The following is a 21615-nucleotide window of genomic DNA, read 5'->3' as shown; positions in this document are numbered from 1 at the left end:
TCCGGACACGACTAACCAATTTATATACAGTACCAATCACAGTGATGACAAAATACCACGGTGCATGAACGCATCTAAGTTAGAACCCTCCAACGGTTCATCCTTAAAGGGTCAGCTCATTCACGATGACAAATTTGTCCTAGTGCTTAATTTAAAAGTGTTCTTGTTTTCTGGATCGCTAAAATTACGAAACTACAGAGTCAAATATTGATATACCTGTTATTGTGTTACGAATCTGCAGTTGAACAGAAATGATAAAAGAAAATAAATCTTTTTCAACAATAAAAAATGTATGTTAGTTTTTTTTAAACAATTTTTTCACATGCTTTATGAATATGTCATTAAGTAATATTTTTAGTGATTTAAAAATGTGTTATCGGACCTTTTTTTTTAAACTGATTTTTTAGTAGATTATTTAATGATATTTTAAAGTGCTTTATTTATTGGATAATTCGCAACTGAATCCGAGATAGACAACTATTTTCTATCAATTCCTAATGATATGGTTGATAAAATCGAATTTCAAAAATCTGATAAATCAAAACTTATCTTTGAAAACTTATTCTATCTATCATATAAAAATGCTAAACTTATAATAGATCTCAATTTTGAAATTTTTTATAACGTAAATTTTTCCATTGCATGGAGGTATAAATACCATCTTACTGGTAAGATTTGCTCAAAAGAATAAAATCAGAATGCAAAGTTCTTTTGAAAGGTTGTTAATTTGGCAAGTTTTTCAGCTAGAATTTTTTATTTATTTAAAATCTATAAATTTCTCTATCTTTTTAGAAAAATTTATGAAAATAAGTAATTTAGTTTGGGTTGGTTGGTTGGTTCCAATGCTACTTACCCTACGGGCAAGCCTGCTTGGTGAAACCGAGCAAATTTAAGGCGGAGTGTGCGTTTCTTGTTCTTCAGTGGCGCCATCTATGGCCAAGAATTCGACTTCTGTCGCACCATACGTCGAAACCGTTTATAGGGCGGACCCATTCATACATCCATTCATTCATCCACAGATCGTAATATTGACCTGAATCAGAGTACGATCGATCTCCAATCCAGTACCCCCAGAGGTGTTGATTTGTTATGGGAACGTGGAGGACTTTTGCGACTCGACAGATTTAACGTGCATCAGTCACTTTACTACACGGGGAATCTTCGGCCGGCGGGGTTCAAACCCCCCACGAACTCTCGGACATGGGTTCAGCTCCCTACCGACCAGGCTGTCCCGGCCCTTGTAATTCAGTTATAGAATTTCATTTTTAAATATTAAAAATCGGATCAAAAATGCATTTTATTTAAATTTTGACAGTTTGCGCCATTTTATAAAGCATGACAGCATATAGTTAGAGGTGAGCAGAACTTCATCTTAGAGTCATGAATGATAATTAGAAACATTCAACGGATATGAAAATAGCATAATATTTGCTAAACAGTGTTATATCAAGTGATGATAGAATGCGAAGAGATGCAAAGAGCAGCCTTAATATCACAAGTTACTCCAAATAATCAAATTTGCATAATCTCAATTTGTTATGTACTAAAAATGTATATTAGAACACTATATTTTGTTTGGCACTTTAATAGTTCTCTATATAACAAAAACATAATGGTCGAACACAGTTTTCCATCGTTGTCGTTGCATTTTTAATGCCGGAAAATCACGTGGTTGGATCCAGTTTCCCTTCATTCATTTCCATATTGTTTTAGTTATCCTCTACATAAAATTAATAAAAGTTATAACGGTGTTATTTTTCTACATATATATTTGTATCCCTAATTTAAAGGTACTTTCCTGTACTGCTATTATTACGATTCACGGAGAATTTTCAGAGTGCCGGGATAGCCTGGTCGGTAGGGCGCTGGGCCCATGTCCAAGAGTTCGTGGGTTCGCACCCCGCCGGCCGAAGACTCCCCGTGCAGTAAAGTGACTGATGCACGTTAAATCTGTCGAGTTTCAAAAGTCCTCCATGTTCCCATAACAAATCAACACCTCTGGGGGCACTGGATTGGAGATCGATCGTTCTCTGATTCAGGTCAAAATTACGATCTGTGGAGGAATGAATGGATGTATGAATGGGTCCGCCCCATAAACGGGTGCGACGTATGGTGTAGCAGAAGTCGAATTCTTGGCCATAGATGGCGCCACTGGAAAACAAGAACAATCGCACCCCCTCTACCTAAACAGGCATACGTCAACGGCGAATTTTTACACATTATTCAGTTTAGCTTTGATCAATTGTGCTAGGTAAGCGTAAGCAAAACCAAAGAGAGTGATTTATTGTGGGTATCTCGATCCTGATTGGTAGTTGAAAAGTGGTATTTCTTTATACTAGCAACTGTTCTTTCCATTCTATTTCAAAATAGTCAAGGCCGTCAAGTATCAATTCTCTTAAGTGATCCTTTCTATGTTCTTACGCGATTCTTTCACAAGAATTTCAATTCTTTCATTATACATTTATGACTTAAAGACTGGCATGAAGTCACGTAGAGCATAAGCAAACTATTTAGGCATTGAATCAAGGCATACAAAGCAAAAATATATCACGGTTGCAAAAATACATAAACAAATAATAAATCGAAGTTAAATAAAAGATGTGGATGAGAAGGAATTATATTTCAAAAAATATGCGTTACTGTGCTGAATTTAATTAACTCCACGTTAATAAGCATTCTAAGTGATTATAAACAGTACAACCTCTCGGATCCTCTTTAACTCTTCTAAGGAAACCCTACGGTTTCGCGGAACACCATTAAGGAACCACTGCCTTACAGTACTGGGGTATGGTTATCCCTTCTAACTCTTCCAAGGAAACCCTAGGATTTCGCGGAACACCATTAAGGAACCACTGCCTTACAGTACTGGGGTATGGTTATCCCTTCTAACTCTTCCAAGGAAACCCTAGGATTTCACGGAACAACATTAAGGAACCTCTGCCTTAACAGTACTGGGGAAAGGTTATCCCTTCTAACTCTTCCAAGGAAACCCTAGGATTTCGCGGAACACCATTAAGGAACCACTGCCTTACAGTACTGGGGTATGGTTATCCCTTCTAACTCTTCCAAGGAAACCCTAGGATTTCACGGAACAACATTAAGGAACCTCTGCCTTAACAGTACTGGGGAAAGGTTATCCCTTCTAACTCTTCCAAGGAAACCCTAGGATTTCGCGGAACACCATTAAGGAACCACTGCCTTACAGTACTGGGGTATGGTTATCCCTTCTAACTCTTCCAAGGAAACCCTAGGATTTCGCGGAACACCATTAAGGAACCACTGCCTTACAGTACTGGGGTATGGTTATCCCTTCTAACTCTTCCAAGGAAACCCTAGGATTTCACGGAACAACATTAAGGAACCACTGCCTTACAGTACTGGGGTATGGTTATCCCTTCTAACTCTTCCAAGGAAACCCTAGGATTTCGCGGAGCACCATTAAGGAACCACTGCCTTACAGTACTGGGGTATGGTTATCCCTTCTAACTCTTCCAAGGAAACCCTAGGATTTCACGGAACAACATTAAGGAACCTCTGCCTTACAGTACTGGGGAAAGGTTATTCCTTCTAACTCTTCCAAGGAAACCCTAGGATTTCACGGAACACCATTAAGGAACCACTGCCTTACAGTACTGGGGTATTGTTATTCTCTTTTTTGACTGGTCGGAGCTTTTAAAAGCGCGTTGTGTTTAATTTAATAATGTAGAGTCACCAGAAAGAGCAGCAGAAACAATAAAAGAAAAGAAACAGTTACAGTATGGTTTTCAACTTCTTTAGCTGTGTATATATTTTTTTTTCCAGTTTTGTGCTTGATTGCACAGTGCTGATTCATACCGATTCATTGAGTGTTTAGCTTTTCTTGCACAAAGAATAAGTATTCAGCAAGTTTAATAATATTTAAAACCTGCCTGTTAACTATATTCTTGGTAAAATTCAGTTATGTATATAAATTATGATTAGTTGACATAATTTACCTTGTACTTATCAGAATTTATTATTGGATTATCGGCTCGATTGTTTTCAGAATAATTTTACATCTAGAGAGAGAAAAAAATGATTAATCGTTCATTTCAGAATTCTATATTTGAAAGATTATCTCCACAATTCTAAAAGCAGCACGAATTACTTTATAATCTTGAACTGAAATGCAGCATTTATATGATATGATCTATGCGGAATAAAAATTGTTTGCTACAAATTCTAAGGGCAGCAAACATTTTTCTTTAGAATATTTCTCTTGGGAATATGGAATTATTATAAAAATTATAAGCTGTTTTCTGGTGGTTTGCTCAGCACATTTGGATTATGTTGAATATGAAGAATGCATTTGCTAAACAATAATTGAAAATTTGAATTTAATTCTCATATTTTTTTGGGGGAATCATTTTGTTTATATATTATACATAAATTGCTGTTAAATGAAAATAAGTAAGTGCACGATTCTTATTGACTCTCTGTTATTAGGGTTTTAATAGCTGAGGAATATTGAGATGTATCATTTTATGTTAATGCAATATAATTGTAATATTCACCTTAATATCACCAAATACTAATTAAATTGCTTTTAAAAAGACATACGAGTATTTCACTTGTAATCATCACATAACTATAAAAATATACATTGAGCCAACTGTCATAAGTATAAGTTTTCCGGACGCCGTTATTTCAATACTGACTTTCCTGATATGACTAACCTACTTGGAGACCCTCCCCACCCGAATATTTTATTCTATCTAAATGACATTGGATATCTTACAAAATTTGATTTTACTGTTAATTAAGTTTTGCCAACCATTTAGTACGCCATAGTTTTTTAATAATAATTTTAACATTGCTAACCTTAATTTAATCTTTTCCCTACGGCGCAAGACAGCAGCTCCTATTTTGGTTCATGAGTTGTACCAGTCGTAAGCATAGGGTTAAAAAAGACATTTCAGTTTTAGCCAAGTTACGATTTATACCTCTATTTTTAGGCGCGGTATAGCCAAAGTATGGATCTGCCAAAATATGGATCTGGAAAATGCCCATCAATAAAAAACTGTATTTGAAATTGCATGATAAATAGTTAACATTTATATGGTAGTAACTGGAAAACTTTCATTTCTCACAACCTCATTAGCTGAAACAAACTTCAAGTATTCAAGTGTAAAAATGCTTAAAGCAATAACATGAATACACATTAACTTATTTACTTTAAAAATTCTTTATTTAAAGCACCGAAATCAAACAACGTGGTGAATGAGTTTTGACGAATTAAACACCTTTTTACGCATAATAAATTTATTGATTATTTATTACACTAAATTAAAATCTTTTGAATAAAAATGTAGTAATTTTCGCAAAATGTAATACTAGATATTTTTAAACGCTGAAGCTAAAAATATAAACGAGTTTACATTTTTGAGTGTTTTATTAAAGCACTTCGAAAATGGAATGCAAATTTAAAGACTTGGAGCAATGGTATGACGTATTTTCACACAGCTCTCTAAAGAAATCACGATTTCCATGTGTTAAACACTGTTTAACAATTTTAATGTCTTTAAGAAAAGACATAGGTTGCAAAAATATAAGACTTTAAGTATTGCTTTGTACAAGGAAGAAATTGCATGGACTGATCCTATAGGAGCAGATTATCGCGAGGAGCAGCTTTTGAAACGCCATGGGATTAGGCTGAACTTTTCCCGCAGCGACACCTGTCAGCTGAGTTCCCGAAGTGCAACAGTATTCAACAAAAAGTAATGGCAGCGTGGAAGTGAGGGATTCTGTTCTTTTCCCCCTGTTTTTTAGAACATTCATTCGAAGTTGATTTTGGGCCTCCTGATGTACGTTCGGTGCATCAGGGAGGCGTGCTGTCCTGTTGTAAGATTTTTAAGATGCCGACAACCTTTTTGTGAGAAGATAATCCTTTCTCATCTTATTTTGTGTAAATTTGATTCTTCAAGTGATGGCCTGTGTGGCGATATTTTTGTTGATGATTTTACAATTTGCAATTTTTTTAGTATTTAACTAGCAATTTAGTGAGAATAAACATGGTGAGTTTTAACATTTCAGTATTTGTTTTATCTGTCTCATGTGTTTTTTAACTCTAGGCAATCCATTCCTTTTCAGCTATTTATTTTCCTTTCAGGTTATTGCGACTACGCAAATCTTTTAAATTATACTTTTGGCCATGTTTCGAATTAAGATGATACGTATCCGTTTACAGGATATTGTTATTCTAGTAATTTGTAATTGTTTATTCTAAATTAATTCTTAATGGTTCATTCTAAATTAATTATTTAATCTTTTGTTTTACTTTTTTAACCTTTTTCCCTAAGCCATTAAGGACACACGTTATTATTTGGTATCCTGGTCACGGCACCAAATAATAACGTGTGTCCTTAATGGCTTAGGGAAAAAGGTTAAAAAAGTAAAACAAAAGATTAAATAATTAATTTAGAATGAACCATTAAGAATTAATTTAGAATGAACAATTACAAATTACTAGAATAACAATATCCTGTAAACGGATACGTATCATCTTAATTCGAAACATGGCCAAAAGTATAATTTAAAAGATTTGCGTAGTCGCAATAACCTGAAAGGAAAATAAATAGCTGAAAAGGAATGGATTGCCTAGAGTTAAAAAACACATGAGACAGATAAAACAAATACTGAAATGTTAAAACTCACCATGTTTATTCTCACTAAATTGCTAGTTAAATGCTAAAAAAATTGCAAATTGTAAAATCATCAACAAAAATATCGCCACACAGGCCATCACTTGAAGAATCAAATTTACACAAAATAAGATGAGAAAGGATTATCTTCTCACAAAAAGGTTGTCGGCATCTTAAAAATCTTACAACAGGACAGCACGCCTCCCTGATGCACCGAACGTACATCAGGAGGCCCAAAATCAACTTCGAATGAATGTTCTAAAAAACAGGGGGAAAAGAACAGAATCCCTCACTTCCACGCTGCCATTACTTTTTGTTGAATACTGTTGCACTTCGGGAACTCAGCTGACAGGTGTCGCTGCGGGAAAAGTTCAGCCTAATCCCATGGCGTTTCAAAAGCTGCTCCTCGCGATAATCTGCTCCTATAGGATCAGTCCATGCAATTTCTTCCTTGTACAAAGCAATACTTAAAGTCTTATATTTTTGCAACCTATGTCTTTTCTTAAAGACATTAAAATTGTTAAACAGTGTTTAACACCATGTAAGCAAGCTGACGGTTTTGCATATTTTACGGCTCTTACGTAAAAATTTTGGAAAAAATTGATAAGTACCTATTTGGAAATAATACTAAGCAGTTGAATGAAAAATGTCATTTCTTGAAACAAATGGCCTATCACTGCATTACGTTCTATAATGTTCGTTGCTCCTTTAATTGGCATTTCAAATAAATAAGATTACATCTCATTACGATAATCTGATATTAAAATAAAATCTTATTAAGGCTGATATATATTTTAAATTCGCTTTTTGTTCATTCATGTTTGAACTTTTAATATTTAAAACTTCAGTTAAATTTTTGTAACATTTTCTATTAATATGGTTAATAAAACACTTTAATTACAATGTACAAGTCACATAAAATACACTTTTGCTATAAAACTATTTCTTGACACGTTATAAAAGTACTTTTATTTAGATGAGAAGTTATAAAGCAATGGAAAATCTTCGAGCTATAAAAACAGATTACGAACTCTTCGTTTAAAAGATGAAACCAGTTTAATTAACTAGCTGACTATTTTATATCGCATGTAATACCTCGTAAAGAATAAGTTGCTTGTTGGAAGGAAAAGGAAAAACTTAAATGCCTTAAGCCAATTTAAAAGATCTTAAATTCTTACTCACGCAGCTATTCAAACTATTCGTCTAAGTTCATAAAAGTTTGTAGCGAATGGTTTTTATTGTTTGTAAGAAGATTTATACATTTTGAAAAGTAATTGCATGCCTAAAAAGCTTTTTGGAATTTTTCGCATCTTCATACTGCTATTATTAACTAAGTAAAGGGGACATTAATAAGTAAACAAAATTTACTTTATATTTTAGATAAAGGCATTGTCAATCATGAGCTTTATAAAATATTTACAAAATATGCAAAATTTACACAAATAAGACTATTGTATAAGAAAACGTTTTTGCGTGTGTGTGTTTTTTTAAATATTGCGTTTGTGTGTTTTTTTAAATAAAAATTTAATATGGTTTAAACAGACCTATGTTAAAATTTTTCAACTGTTAGTTAAGAAATTTTTCGTGCAAAGCAGTACAGTAAAACCTGCTTTTGTGCGGTGGATAGGGAACGCATAAAATAATCGCACAAAAAAATTTTCGAAAATTTTATCATATCTTACATATAATAAACAACTTTGTACGATATGCTACCTAAATTTTTTTTTTATGCGGTGGATAGGAACCGCATAAAAAAAGTCGAAGTTAGAAAATACATCAATGATTTATAAAATAGATGAGAGAATGCTTTCAATTAAATTAAATACTTAAATTGGACCTAAAGAAATTGTAAAAATATTTAATTCTTCATTGTACATATACATGGAGAAGTTTTCAAATTATACATTAAAGAGTGGAATTGTCTGTCTTTTTACTCTCTTTTGGCTATAATTATTCATTTTAAGTGAGTACTTATGTCTAAAAATAAAATAAAAATCATAAAAACTACATATAAATAGAAACAAAAATAACTAATTTATTTTCCTTTAATCTCACGATAAAATGAATTCTTAATCACGTGAATCGCGTTTAAAACTCTGAATACGAAGCGTATACTGTTCGCGCTTTGAGCGACAATATGTACGTAACTGACTCTGCCTTGTCAGGAGATTTGTTTAAAATAAATGAACAGAGCACCTCGAAGTCCAGATACATCGTTGTCAAGGAGGTAACGTAATCAGAGTTGGTCCACAACACGTATATACATTGATAGGAAGCATTAAACTGGTGCTAACGCCGCTAAGATTCATATACCGCATAAAAATAGATCGCACAAAAAAAATAGCACAAAAATAAAATCGCACAAAACCAATCGCAAAAAAGCAGAATCGCATAAAAAAGGACGGCACAAAAAGAGGTTTTACTGTATAAATAAAAATGTAATTGACACAGAATATATTTGAATTTTATCGTAAATTATTATATTGTTATGTTAGTTAAAAAAGTTTCAGGCAAAAGGATTTGCATAAAAATAAAGTAACATAGAATATATTAGAATTTTATCTTACATTTGAATACAGTTAATAAGGAAAGGTATTTTTTTAAATGTATCAATAAAAATTAAATATGGTACAAGCAGCACTAACATTCTCACTTTATCATAAATTTATGCAAACTTAAAGAAATTCGTTGTACTCAACCACACCTATAGGAGCAACTATAGGTGTGGTTTTCTTGATTTTAAGAAAAAGAATATCAAAAAATTATGCAAAATATATAAAACATGAAAAAAATATACGTATTTTTTTTTCTGGTTGTCGCTTATTATACCAAACAGTTAAGTATTTTTTTATATAGATATTTATAAGCTTCCGGAATATCCAATAGATGGCAGAACCTGCATAAGTTTGTAGAATGGTGCCAACTATTGGACAGTTGTATTTTATATGCAAAATTTTTTACGTTATAAATAGTTTTAATATAAAGATTTATACTTCGCGACTTCCACTCTCTGCTTTTGTAATATTCAACATCCACTCAAACACTTGTTTATAACATAACGGTTTCGAGAAAGAAAAGCGAATAACTAAATAGTTATAAAGTAAAAACTAGGAAAAAAATCCCGAAAAAGCATTTAATTGCAATAGCTTTCGAAATAATTGCAATTTTTTAAAGTTACATTAAGTTCACAAGTAAAAAAGGTCTTTTGACAAGTCAAATTTCAACTTTGTATCAGTGAGTTGTAGACCGACCCTCAAGGATGTTTTCAATATAAGTTTAACAGTTAATAACTCTTGCACTAATTATCATATGTTACTTTTTTTTACTCCGTCATAATCCCTGTACATTTTTACACACTTTGTAATTTCAAGTTTCTATTTCTTTAAGTTTGTGCACAAAGCAACATGTTGTACAAAGTTGAGCACCCAAAATAGTGGAAGCTGTGGCGGCATTTACAATTTCTTTTTTTTTCTCTTTAAATAGAGATACTTTTATTTTTATTTATAGTCCAATGCAGAGCTGTAATTTCACAGTTTCGTACCAGATGGTACCGTAAGGTGTTCCATCATATATCACATAAATACTTTACTAGACCTATACATTTAATTTTATTATAACCTGAATTTGTTTGATATGGAAGATGGTGGTTGCAAAATTTAACAGAAATTCCTGTATTTCCGTTTGTTAATTTGTCTACTTTATTCGTTCTATGGAATTTTTACAATGTAGGATATTACGTAAATTTCATACTTATTTTCTGTTTGATTTATCCAATAGTTTTGTATATTGTCCTCCCTTTTCTGTTAGTTTTTCAAAGAATCTGTTGGTATGTGTGGCAAAAAGGAAACAATGACATAATATGTTTTATTCCTACTTAATGCTACGTAGTTATAGGTACGATAAAGCCAAAACTGGCTCTTGCACCAATATATTTCCACTCATTTTATCAATCTATCTAACTATGGTTTCTGTTGTGGATTCTGCGAAATTAATTCGATATTTTGAGGTCAATGGCAGTCCAATTAGAAATTACAATAAATTCAATGTTTATGAACAATTATAGGGTATTAGGCTGAGATAAATCATCTTGAGTGTGCAAAACATGCAAAGTAGCCTAGTTGATACAATCAAATCATTAGTTTACGTCAAAACAAGTATAATAATTGTTTAAATGACATCCTCCCGAGGTGAGATTTCTGTAAAGTGTGGTAGGTAAGGTTGTTAACAATCAATATTGTATTGACGTCTCTAACTATATATCCCAGAATGCATTAACTACGCTGTTTAATCCGCCAAATAGAATTAATATTGGTAAAAAAAAATTGTCAGTAAGACTAGATTCATATCTAAGTGAATAATTATATGTATTAGGTGGTTACATGTCGGAATTTTTTATAGTAAATTTAAATAAACATAACTTTAAAAGAAACTATTATGCTAATCAAAGTAAAAATCATCCCAATCAACACATTTTTGCCAACTTGTTAATAATTTTTGGCGACCAATTTCCGAAAAGTTTGGCTCTTTCGTGTCAAGATTGAAAGTCACTTTTTATCGCGGAGAAAGTTATCCAAATGTTTAAAAAAAGCAATAATCAGTTGGAAATCTGCCCAGTGAATGTGGTGAACCCCGTACTTTAATTCGGCCAACTTGTTTGCAAGGATCAATGAAATATGTGGTCCCCCGTTATCAGAAAGCAAAATGTGTCCTTTTTGTTTCACCAATTCCTGTTGCATTTGACGTAATTTTTGATGCATAACTTCAATTTCTGCACGGTACTTCTCTGCTGGTATTGTTTAGCCATTATTTTAAAATTTATAATGAATTTTTCCTTCATTGAACATTGAACATTGGAGTTTTAACATTGGTTGCCGTAAACTCAACATTTGGGTCTGCTGTTCAATGTAAAGTGATCTATTCAAAGTCATGTATTTATAAAGTAAAACCAATTGGTTAGTTTTTATAAAGTTGATATTTTTTGTATTTGTTGGTGTGGTTGTTTCAAATGCCACTTGCCACACTAGCAAACCTGCTTGATGAAACCGAGCAAATTTAAGGTAGAGGGTGCGTTTCTTGTTTTTCAGTGGTGCCATCTATGGCCAAGAATTCGTTTTCAGCCACACACACGTCACACCCGTTTGCAGGGTGAACCCATTCATACATCCTTTCATTCATCCACAGATCGTAATTTTTGACCTGGATCAGAGAACGATCGAGTACCCCCAGAGGTATTGATTTGTTACGGGAACATCGTGGACTTTGCGACTCGACAGATTTAACGTGCATCAGTCACCATTTACTACGCGGGGAGTCTTCGTCCGTCGGGGTTCAAGTCTACGAACTCTCGGACATGGGCACAGGGCCCTACCGACCAGGCTATCCCGGCCTTATTCTTTGTATTTATTTAATGTAATTGAAACACTCAGGGATACCAAACGCATAGGATTTAAAAATTCTTCTTCAAATTATAATAAATAGTTAGTTTAACACATTACTCTATTTCCTAAAGAGAAAAATATAATTTTCATTATTTATAAAATGAAAGCAAACTAGAGTAAAAAAAATATATATTTGAACTAATTAAATTAAGGAAAGTAAAATTTAAAGTTCGCTTAGTTTTTCTTAACGTGTAATAAATAACTACAAATATGATCTTTTTCTAACTATTAATTTGCTAAAGTTTGCGATATATCCCAGGAGCTTCTGGTGGGAATTTAATTAGTGGTCTTGATTAAAAAATAATTTATAAATATTTAAATGGCTTTTAGGCTTGATGTACTTAAATTGATATTTTCTGTCCGTTTAATTATTCATTAGTCTGATGCATATTTTATTTTCATATATCTATTAATTAAAATTAGCATTTACGAAACTTTAATTATGAATTTTTAATTACGTACTTTGTCATGATGATTGAATGAATATTGTAAAATTCTTAAGAAAAAAGAAAAAAAAAGGACATTTTTGTAGTAATAAAGACTTAGAAAAAAAATTTCTGAGGAAGATAGTAAAATTTAATTAGAACTAGAAAGATGTAATGGTAAAAAAAATTGTTTTAAAACATAGACGCTTTGAAATATGTGCTTTTATTTTTTGTGATTAGCATACGTTAATGGCGTAATAATGTTAAACTAAGTTTTTGCTTCAAAATGTTTCCTTTAAAAATTTAATACTCTCTAAAGAAGCTTCCTAGAACCTTTAAAGTGAAGCAAATTTACAGGGTAATTTCACGTCGTATAGCCAGTTAAGAAAATATGAAATGAAAAGCAAAATAAGCTAAAAAAAAAAAAAAAGAAATCAAAATTACTTTTTTTTGTGGAAAAATAATCTAAACAAAGCTAAACACTGAGCTAAAGACCAAGCTAAGCAAAGTGGAGAACGTCCAAAGTGCGAACTTCAGTAGAAATAGCTCAAAAATGTGTCGAAATATTGCGCTGGTTGAATGCACCTTGCGTGATGATGTGGCTAACGCTCTAAGGGCCATTAGCGCTCACTGATAGACGCCCAGTATTTTGTCAACATCAACACTATAAAATTAACGATAATAAAAAATAACGAGTAATTTGCATGAAAAATAACAATAACATTATATAAGATACAGCCGTGGTGGCTCAGGGGATAGAGCGTTCGCCTTCCAATGAGGTGACCCAGATTCGACTCCCAGCGATAGCTTGTCAATACGAATTCTGCACCCGGCTCGCAAAGACCAACCACAGTGCAGACGTAAAATATCCTCAGTGGTAGACAAATTATGGGTTAGAGCTCTTTGCTCCCTGGCTAAACATAGGAGATTTTCGTTGTTTTCCACTCAATGTATCGTATTGTGTAAGTGACAAATGTATTCAAAAACTAAACGTAAGGAAGTTAGGTTAATATGTAGGGTTTTGATGGCAACGATGTCGAAAAAGTGAAATGGAGAACGCCATAAGTGCCAGAAGCAAGCTTTTTTTTTCAGATCTCATAGTAAGATTCTTTTTTGAGCTTAGGTAGTTTTTGATTTCTAGTCCTCAATTAGAAATTGTATTTTCACATAGGTTTTCTTAAGCAAAGAAATAAAGTTATTTTTAAGAAAAATTAGCATTTGGTTCTAAGATATTTCAAGCACAGATACATATTTGCAAAACGTTTTTGATTGATGCATTGATATATTTCACGAGTCGCATGCAGTACAGAACTGTTTAATCAGACTATACGATAAAAAAAACATCTGTGGTTTGGCTTTGACATGAGCATTTTTTTCCAGCAATGATCGTGACATATCTTTATGGAGGTCATTAGTACCCTCTTGGACCACCTGTAGTGCAAATGCATGATGAGTAAGTTGGCTTTGAGGTATAAGGAAATTCGAAGGCTCTTTAACTTGCCGTCATAATGTGATTTCAGGTGTGCACGTTCGATGACTAATCTTGGGATAGTTTAGGCCACGTTAGGGTTGTAATGCAGCGGAAGCATTCCTGCGACATCCTATTGGTGTGTGACTGAGTATTATCTTGTTGAAAATGGTGCCTGGGAGCCCTGCTATCATTAGCAACATGGCTGAAGGATGTCCCTAACTTACCACGAATCTGACTTGGCCCCGAGGATCAATGTTAGGTGTGATCATGGGTCGTACTCGATGATACCCCATACCATATAACTGGCTCTTAGAAAATTATGCTGCTGTACAACATAGGCAGGATTGACACCACCATCGTTGCCTCCGTATGGATAGCTGTCGTTCTCTAAGAGATTGAACTCATGTTGAAAGCCGTAATCCTGCTTTCACTGTACAACAGTACACCACTTCTACAACTGGTGTGATGGTATGGGATGCCATCGCATACAGCACACGATTATCTCTAATATTGACCTGCAGTGCCGCCACAACATAGCAATATGTTTGTGACATCCTTCATTCTCATGTGTTGCCTATCACAGCAGGCTCAAATGAGCTATTTTTCATTAAGACAATGCTCGACAACCCGCAGTTAATGTCCCTGGAAGGCTTTTGAAACGTTATCACCTTTCTCTTACCTGCTCGATCCCCAGATTTGTCTCCGAACAAACATATCTGGGACAACATGGAAACCATATCTGACAGCCTCTGAGTTGTGGGGTATTTTTGCAGCAACTAAGGAACGAGATGCCGCAGGACATTATAAAGGACTTGTATGCCGCAATGCTTGACTGTGTCACATCCTGCATTCGCGCTAGAGGTGGCCCAAGAGGGTATAGAAATCTCCAGTCATTTGCATTTTTCCAGCAATAAATGATTATTTTGATTTGAAGTTTTAATCAAACACCAATATTAACGTTGCACTTCCGTTTATAAAATTTCGTTTCATTCTGGCAAAACTAGTATAATGCAGGAAAATTAATGTGGCTCTTAAAATTTGGTTTTAATAAATAAAATTAAGTACACATAATAAATTTAGTGTCGTTGAGATAATTCATAAGATTTCGATCGGGCTTTTAATTTTAAGTCTAATTAAATTTGCTTTTCGTCAAAAATGTGAATTAGTTAAATAAATAAGATTGTTTCATTCGGAAAAAGTACGTTTTCGTGTCTGATATTTTGTTCATCTGAATGAATTATATTTCAGAATTTATGGTGAGATTTATGCAAAATATACTGTCATTGGTACATTGAGTTTTTGAAACATGCTAGAAAATAAAACATGATTAAAAATGTAACTATAAATTTATTGTATTCTTAGATAAATTGAACATTCGATGCACTTGCAGGTTTCAATGAAAAATGTAATATGCATTATATAATACTGTTAATGCATATATACATAATATAATAGTATGTGTGCATAATATATTACTATCGTTCTTCTATAATCGTTAGGAAATTAGATGTAAAAACGTCCCAACTATTTCTATACTTATTTTAAAAAAATTACGTTTACACAATATTTTGATAAATTTTTTTTTTTGAAAACTAGAACAGAAAATTTAATAGAAGTAGTAATTTATTTATTTATTTTAATTTTTTTTGTATTTTTAAAAAAATGATGAACATGAATTTTATTTATACACATATATTTTATAAAATGGAATTAAATCTATTCAAGGTAATAGAATATATTTAGAGGAAATGAAGCGTCTTTGAGTATTTTTTATAATGAATAAATTTTAATTTTAGCAATCTTGTTTCAAATTAGTCTTCACTTCAATTCCCTCATTAAAAATGACTTTTGTGTTTTCAAATTTACATCTCGTTTGCGTTTATTATTGCCCTGTACCACTGGGAATAGAAGGAATATATTCCTTATTATGCTTTCTTTTTAATATTTCACAAAGTCTTTCAAACTTTCATATCTGAAAAGAATATATTCCGGCATATAGTTCGTAACGAATTCTTTATGCCAAAATGATTAAATCTACAAAAAAATGATTGATATATACATATATATATATCTGTTAAATATTTTTTTTGAAATTTGTTTTATATTTTCAAGTGTGGAATTATTTGCATTTAATATGCATATACAAAAGGTTTAATATATGCATACATTCAGTTTAATCTTTAATTCTTTTTTCATTTCCTTTAATATTATAATAGTTTCCCTCTTTTGAATTTATAATTTTTTCATGTTTTAACTGAAAAGAAATTCGAAATATTATAAGCCAAGAATTAAGAGTTAATCAAAATTAGAATGCTATGTTTTGAAAAATTAGTTTCGTAATAACTTTGTAGGCAATTATAAAATGCTTTCATTAACGTTTCAGGATTTATTTAACTGCAACAAAATAAAAATAATTGTTAAAAATTAATGCTCTTAACATTTTTTAGGAAAAGCACAATCATTGTTTTTTTAGTTTGATGATTTTATTTACTTCTGTAACTATCTTTTATTTAACAGCTTTTATTTTTATTTTGACTAACTATCTTTTGTTTGTAATTATCTTTTATTTTTATTTATTTTTTCATGCAACTTTAATGATTTAATTTTTGTCTTATTTTATGCAGTTTTTATGCTCTTGTGTAAAAATGTACCATTTTATCAATTTATTGAATGGTATAAAAATATTGTTGGGAGCAGCATAGACATTTTTCGATTTTGTGCCATTTACCTCGATATTGATTAAATGAATACAAAGGATTATAACATTTTTCTTTTAAGTGAAAAGCTATTCGAAATACAAATTTTAGCCATTCTAGCAAAAATAATACTAATGTACTACTCGAAAATTTATTTTTACCTAGAAAGTAAAGTATAGTTTTTTTTCTCTTTTTTTATAATGAAAAAATATTTTTAAATTGAAAATTTATTTCTAGTTCTAATTTAGGAGCAACAATAAATTTGAATATAATTAACTAAAAGGTTTAAAATTGTCAAAAGAGCTGAATTTTTATGACAAATGTTTAGAGCAAGAAATTAAGGCATGAAATCTCTTGTCTCTTTTTCTTTCGCCTCGGAAAATTACCTTTCATAAAATTGCAATTTTGTGAAAAAATTTAAAGAGTAAAAGCAGCAGGTTCTTACTAAACGAATTCTTAATAACCATTCAGTTGATTAATTTTTATGTGAAAATAAAGCACTTGATCAAATATTAGTAATCATATGTTTAGCAAATACATTACCGTTCTTTGATTTTTCTAAAACAAGTAATACTCTAAATTAGAAAAGAATGCGTCTTCCAATTTTTCTTTTATTCAAATAAATAAACAAATAAAATGAGAAGAAAATGATTGCAAAAAAAAAAAAAGACTGATAAAAGACACATGCGAACTGTTCCGATTTTTTAAGTCGGTGTTTCAAAAGTTGCTGCGGCTCAGTTGAACTAGCTGGACTAAATCAGATGGCAAATATTTTGAAAGTAATTGAAAAAAAATCGTCAAAATCATTGTATGTAGGTATATATTAGGTAGGTACATTATTTACGTCGCACTAGAGCTGCGCAATAAGTTACTGGAGATTGCCCGGGAAACATCCCTGGGGATGACCAGAAGACATGTAATAGCAAATTTTGATCCTCTGCAGAGAGAATGGCATCCCTGCTTTGGTAGCTCGATGACCTGCGAGTGACGTAGAGCACTTTACGGTAGAACAGTTTAACGAGGACCAATACCACGCAGCCTCGATTCCTACGCCGGCTGATCAAAGTGTTTACCCACTGACTTACTGACCACAGCCGCAGTGATGCTTGACTTCGGTGTTCTACTGAGAGCCGTGTCTTCATGATCAGTCCACTGCTGGACTCAAAATCATTGAACCCATTGAATCAACACAAGTAGTCCTTTAATCTTACGTTGTAGTTTTTAATCAATCTTGTTAATCGACGCTTTTTAAAATCATTGAGCCCATTGAAAAGTATCGATAACCACGGCTGATTAAAAACTTGACCGTAAAATTAAAGGACAACAAGTGTTGATTAATTGTACGGAATGAAAACTGGGGAAACTGTTACCATTTTAGAACTCGAACAATCTCGTCATAAAGTGCAAACGGTTTTAAAAATCAGTTAGAAAGTTTTGCGGATCAGACCTTGAAATATATCATGGTTTTTTATTGATGTTAATTCAAACCTGACCAGACACAGATGCATTAAGTGAGGAAGAAGTTTCGTCAAGTTCGAGTTTCGTTAACAATTACGTGCTTTTATGACGAAGTGATTGTTAAAAATATCGAAGGTTTCTAGGAATTTGAGTTTTATTTCTGAGAAAGTATATAGAATTTTGATTAGGTGTTTACACATTAAATCAAGGGTATTAAAATGAGTTGCATTTTTTATTTCCCGGAAATGTACATTTTGCCCTATTACTTAAACACTTCAACGTATTATTTTAAAAAGGTGGATTATAAATGTGAATAAATAGTTACGTATAAATAGTAATAGTATAAAAATTACATGCAAAGAAATGCACTATGTGTTAGAACTGGCAATCATCCAAGCCTCAAACTTTTAACTTGTAATTTAAAGTTTGAGTAAAATGAATGCATTATAAATGTGAAGGCAAAATGTTAGAAATTAAAGTTATTTAAATATGCCTAGTCTATCTGACATATTTATTTATTTTTATACGCCATTAAAGAAAGTTAAAAATTAATGGCATAAATTTGAAAAAAAAACTATCATAGGGCAAAATTTTTAAAAGAGTTGCTCAATATAATAACAACTGCAATCGCAAGTAATGTTAAAAATTGTATTGCCAAAAAAATCACGTTTTTTAAAATTTAATTGCTCTAGCAAAAAATAACTTGTATCTAATCCATCAAACTCAAGCATAATTGAAGGCAAAAAAAATTACTGAAGGATTTCAAAATTATCATATTTAAGTTATTACTTTTCTGCTTGGTTATCTAAATAAGACGGTTAATACAATTACTTATAGTTAAAAAAAATTTGCGCTTCGTAAAAGAAATCGCTCTTCGTTCTTATCAGACTAAATTTTACTTATTGCCAACTTGGTAAAAAAGGAAACTGATATTCTAGAATTTATAGGGCATAATAGTCCTCAATTAATAAAGCTTTGATAAATGTTGCTCAGGAAAAATTGTATAGCGAATCATACTCGTAATAATAGTTTGATGCAGATATTTCATAAAACATGTTTTTTAAACTTTTTTTTTATTATTTTCTAATAATTTAGGTCAAAATTACTGAAAAATATTATATTTAGAATTTTAATAATTTACGGTTATGAAACACCGGTGTCTGTTTTGCATTAAAGGAAAAATTTTCCAAACAAGGCTCACTTCTAAACAATAATATTTCAAATTTGCTTTTTTTTTCTTCAGTTTTTTAGATTTAAGAGAAACAGTTATTCATCATTGAAATTCTTTAATTTGCAAAATCAGTCACAGATAAGTCTTTGAATACGAATGAAATTTTATTTCAAGCTACTACTTTTGGGTTTGATATTTTAACACTGATAAAATTCCCATAACCTATTTTTTTAAGAAACTATTAGACTGTTTATCATAGTTAAAAAATATCAAAAAAATATTTTTGCTCGTAATTAGTGCATCAGAAAAAAATATATAAAAAGGAATTCAGTGCCAAATCTGCGTTGAAGAGTTATTTCAAACCTAAATCAACTTGCAAAAAAGAACATTTAAATTTTTTCACTTCGTTTACCAAAAGTAAAATATAGTTTTTCAGATATGAGAACCAATGTTGCTGCTATGTAACCTCCAAACAAGAGAATGAACGGTCCACGTACATCTTGCAAAGAAACAGATGTTTGCCCTGATTGTTCGTGGTGTGGGTGATTCTGGGAAATCCAATTGAAGGTCATTTCATCTTTGATAATTTTATCGAATATACCAGAACTCTGCATTCTCGATATTATTCTATTGACAGCTCGCTTACAGCAAAATTTCTTGTTCATGGAAATTGCCGTAAAACTAGCTTCAATGTAGTCGTCAGATGAAATGCAATAATCCGGCACAAGATATCCGTAGCTAACTTGTAATATAAAATTCAAGTTTATTATTGCTGTATCTTTGAATTCGCTTTTCGGCAGCTGGTGTCCGATGTTGAAGAACCAATTGTTTTTTTCAATCATGTCACCTATATAATACGTATCAATGGACTGTTGTTTCAACTTTATATCGATAGATGAGCCACGTAGAGTTAAGCTTTTATGCGATCCTTCCCTAATAGCTTCTGCCAATTCTTTGAAATTTCTTATGGCTTTTCCCTCCAACGGGAATGAAAGAAATGACAGCACTGCCGCTGAATATGAAAAAGATATCACCAACGCGTAGAACCACCAGAAAGCTAACAGAAACGCGTGCTTTTTTGAAACCACTGGTATAAATGTTGGTTGTTTCACTAAGTTACCAACAAACTGCAGAAAAGTTTTCCCAATCGGTTCATTCAAAAGAACATTGAAAATAAGTGGTAGTATCAACAATGACAAGCCTAGGCATGCCCAAACTGGTATATCAAAGGTTTTCAAAAGAGCAATCGTCGCTGATTGCGTGTTTGGTTTACCAATTAAAAATTTAATTGGTTCATGTAAGTATGGTGTGCTGTAGTCAACAATCGACATTGTATCTGGAAATACTCCTAAGAAAGACATTGCAAGATCGGCTTCATTCCTTTGTATCATTCCAAACAAGCCTGTCCAATTTCCATCTGGACCTACTGATCCCCATTGTCCATCAGAGGGTGTTACAAATTTAACCCCAAAATTCAATGTCGCTAAAATAATTTGCAGAAGTTTACCTTCGATTCCGAGAAACGAATATCCTCCATTTTCATTCGGTTTATATTGCATTACATGTTCCAGTTGATGAGCGGCAACGATAACTGTTTTTGGAATTTCCATAGCTATTCCGTTTCATTGGTAGAATCAAACTTTTTGAGGAGTGAAAAACGATGCTTTTTTAAAATAAATAAACTCTAAGAATCTTTTTTTCTTTTCAAATTTCAACTGTCAGCTTTGATCTCTTTTACAAATGTGGATACTATTTTGATGGCATATGTTTTAAGTTTTTCTTTTCTGTTTGGCATTACAACTAAGAGAGCAATTATAAGTTTTCAGACATATTTATTTTCTCTCGTATATGTTGTTCGAAAATAATGCTTTTTTCACAATAATTAAAATTTTTATGCTATCTAGAATACATAATAGTGAATAGCTTCATGAGATTTTAAATCATAAAGCTAGGAATATAATTTATGTAATTTTGAGAATTTCACACATTCGAGCAGACAATTTAAAATAAAACTGCGTTTTATAAAAGTTTGCACACTAATTCTGCATCATTTGAGACAATAAATGGTAATGGTAATTGATGGGAGTCAGTTTTACATATTTTGAAACATTTTTGTTTTCGTAATTGAGAAATCATTAGAGAGAACACGTGGCGTAATTGCATAGAAACCATCACTTATATCTCAGAAATCTGATTTATTTTCAAACAAATATTTTACACTGATTCTTTCTAATAGTCTTTTCTTCCTTTTTTTTAAAAACTGACACGCTTTGGTGCAATAAATAAATGGAGTCACA

General features: G+C 32.0%; 1 protein-coding gene across 1 annotated transcript; it reads right to left on the bottom strand.

Annotated features, from left to right (window-relative positions):
* Nucleotides 1-14258: 14258 nt before the first annotated feature.
* Nucleotides 14259-20928, bottom strand: LOC139426140 (glutamate receptor ionotropic, delta-1-like). The gene is made up of 2 exons (XM_071183904.2): nucleotides 19731-20928; nucleotides 14259-14380 (listed from the first exon to the last, which is right to left on the bottom strand). Exons 1-2 carry the CDS (start codon nucleotides 20926-20928, stop codon nucleotides 14259-14261), a joined length of 1320 nt encoding a protein of 439 aa, XP_071040005.2.
* Nucleotides 20929-21615: the final 687 nt, after the last annotated feature.

Source organism: Parasteatoda tepidariorum, chromosome 10 (genome assembly GCF_982258835.1).
Source record: "Parasteatoda tepidariorum strain Cologne lab strain chromosome 10, Ptep-v5.0, whole genome shotgun sequence".
In the NCBI taxonomy this organism is placed as follows: Eukaryota; Metazoa; Arthropoda; class Arachnida; order Araneae; family Theridiidae; genus Parasteatoda; species Parasteatoda tepidariorum.
This window is presented reverse-complemented; position numbering and strand designations above follow the sequence as displayed.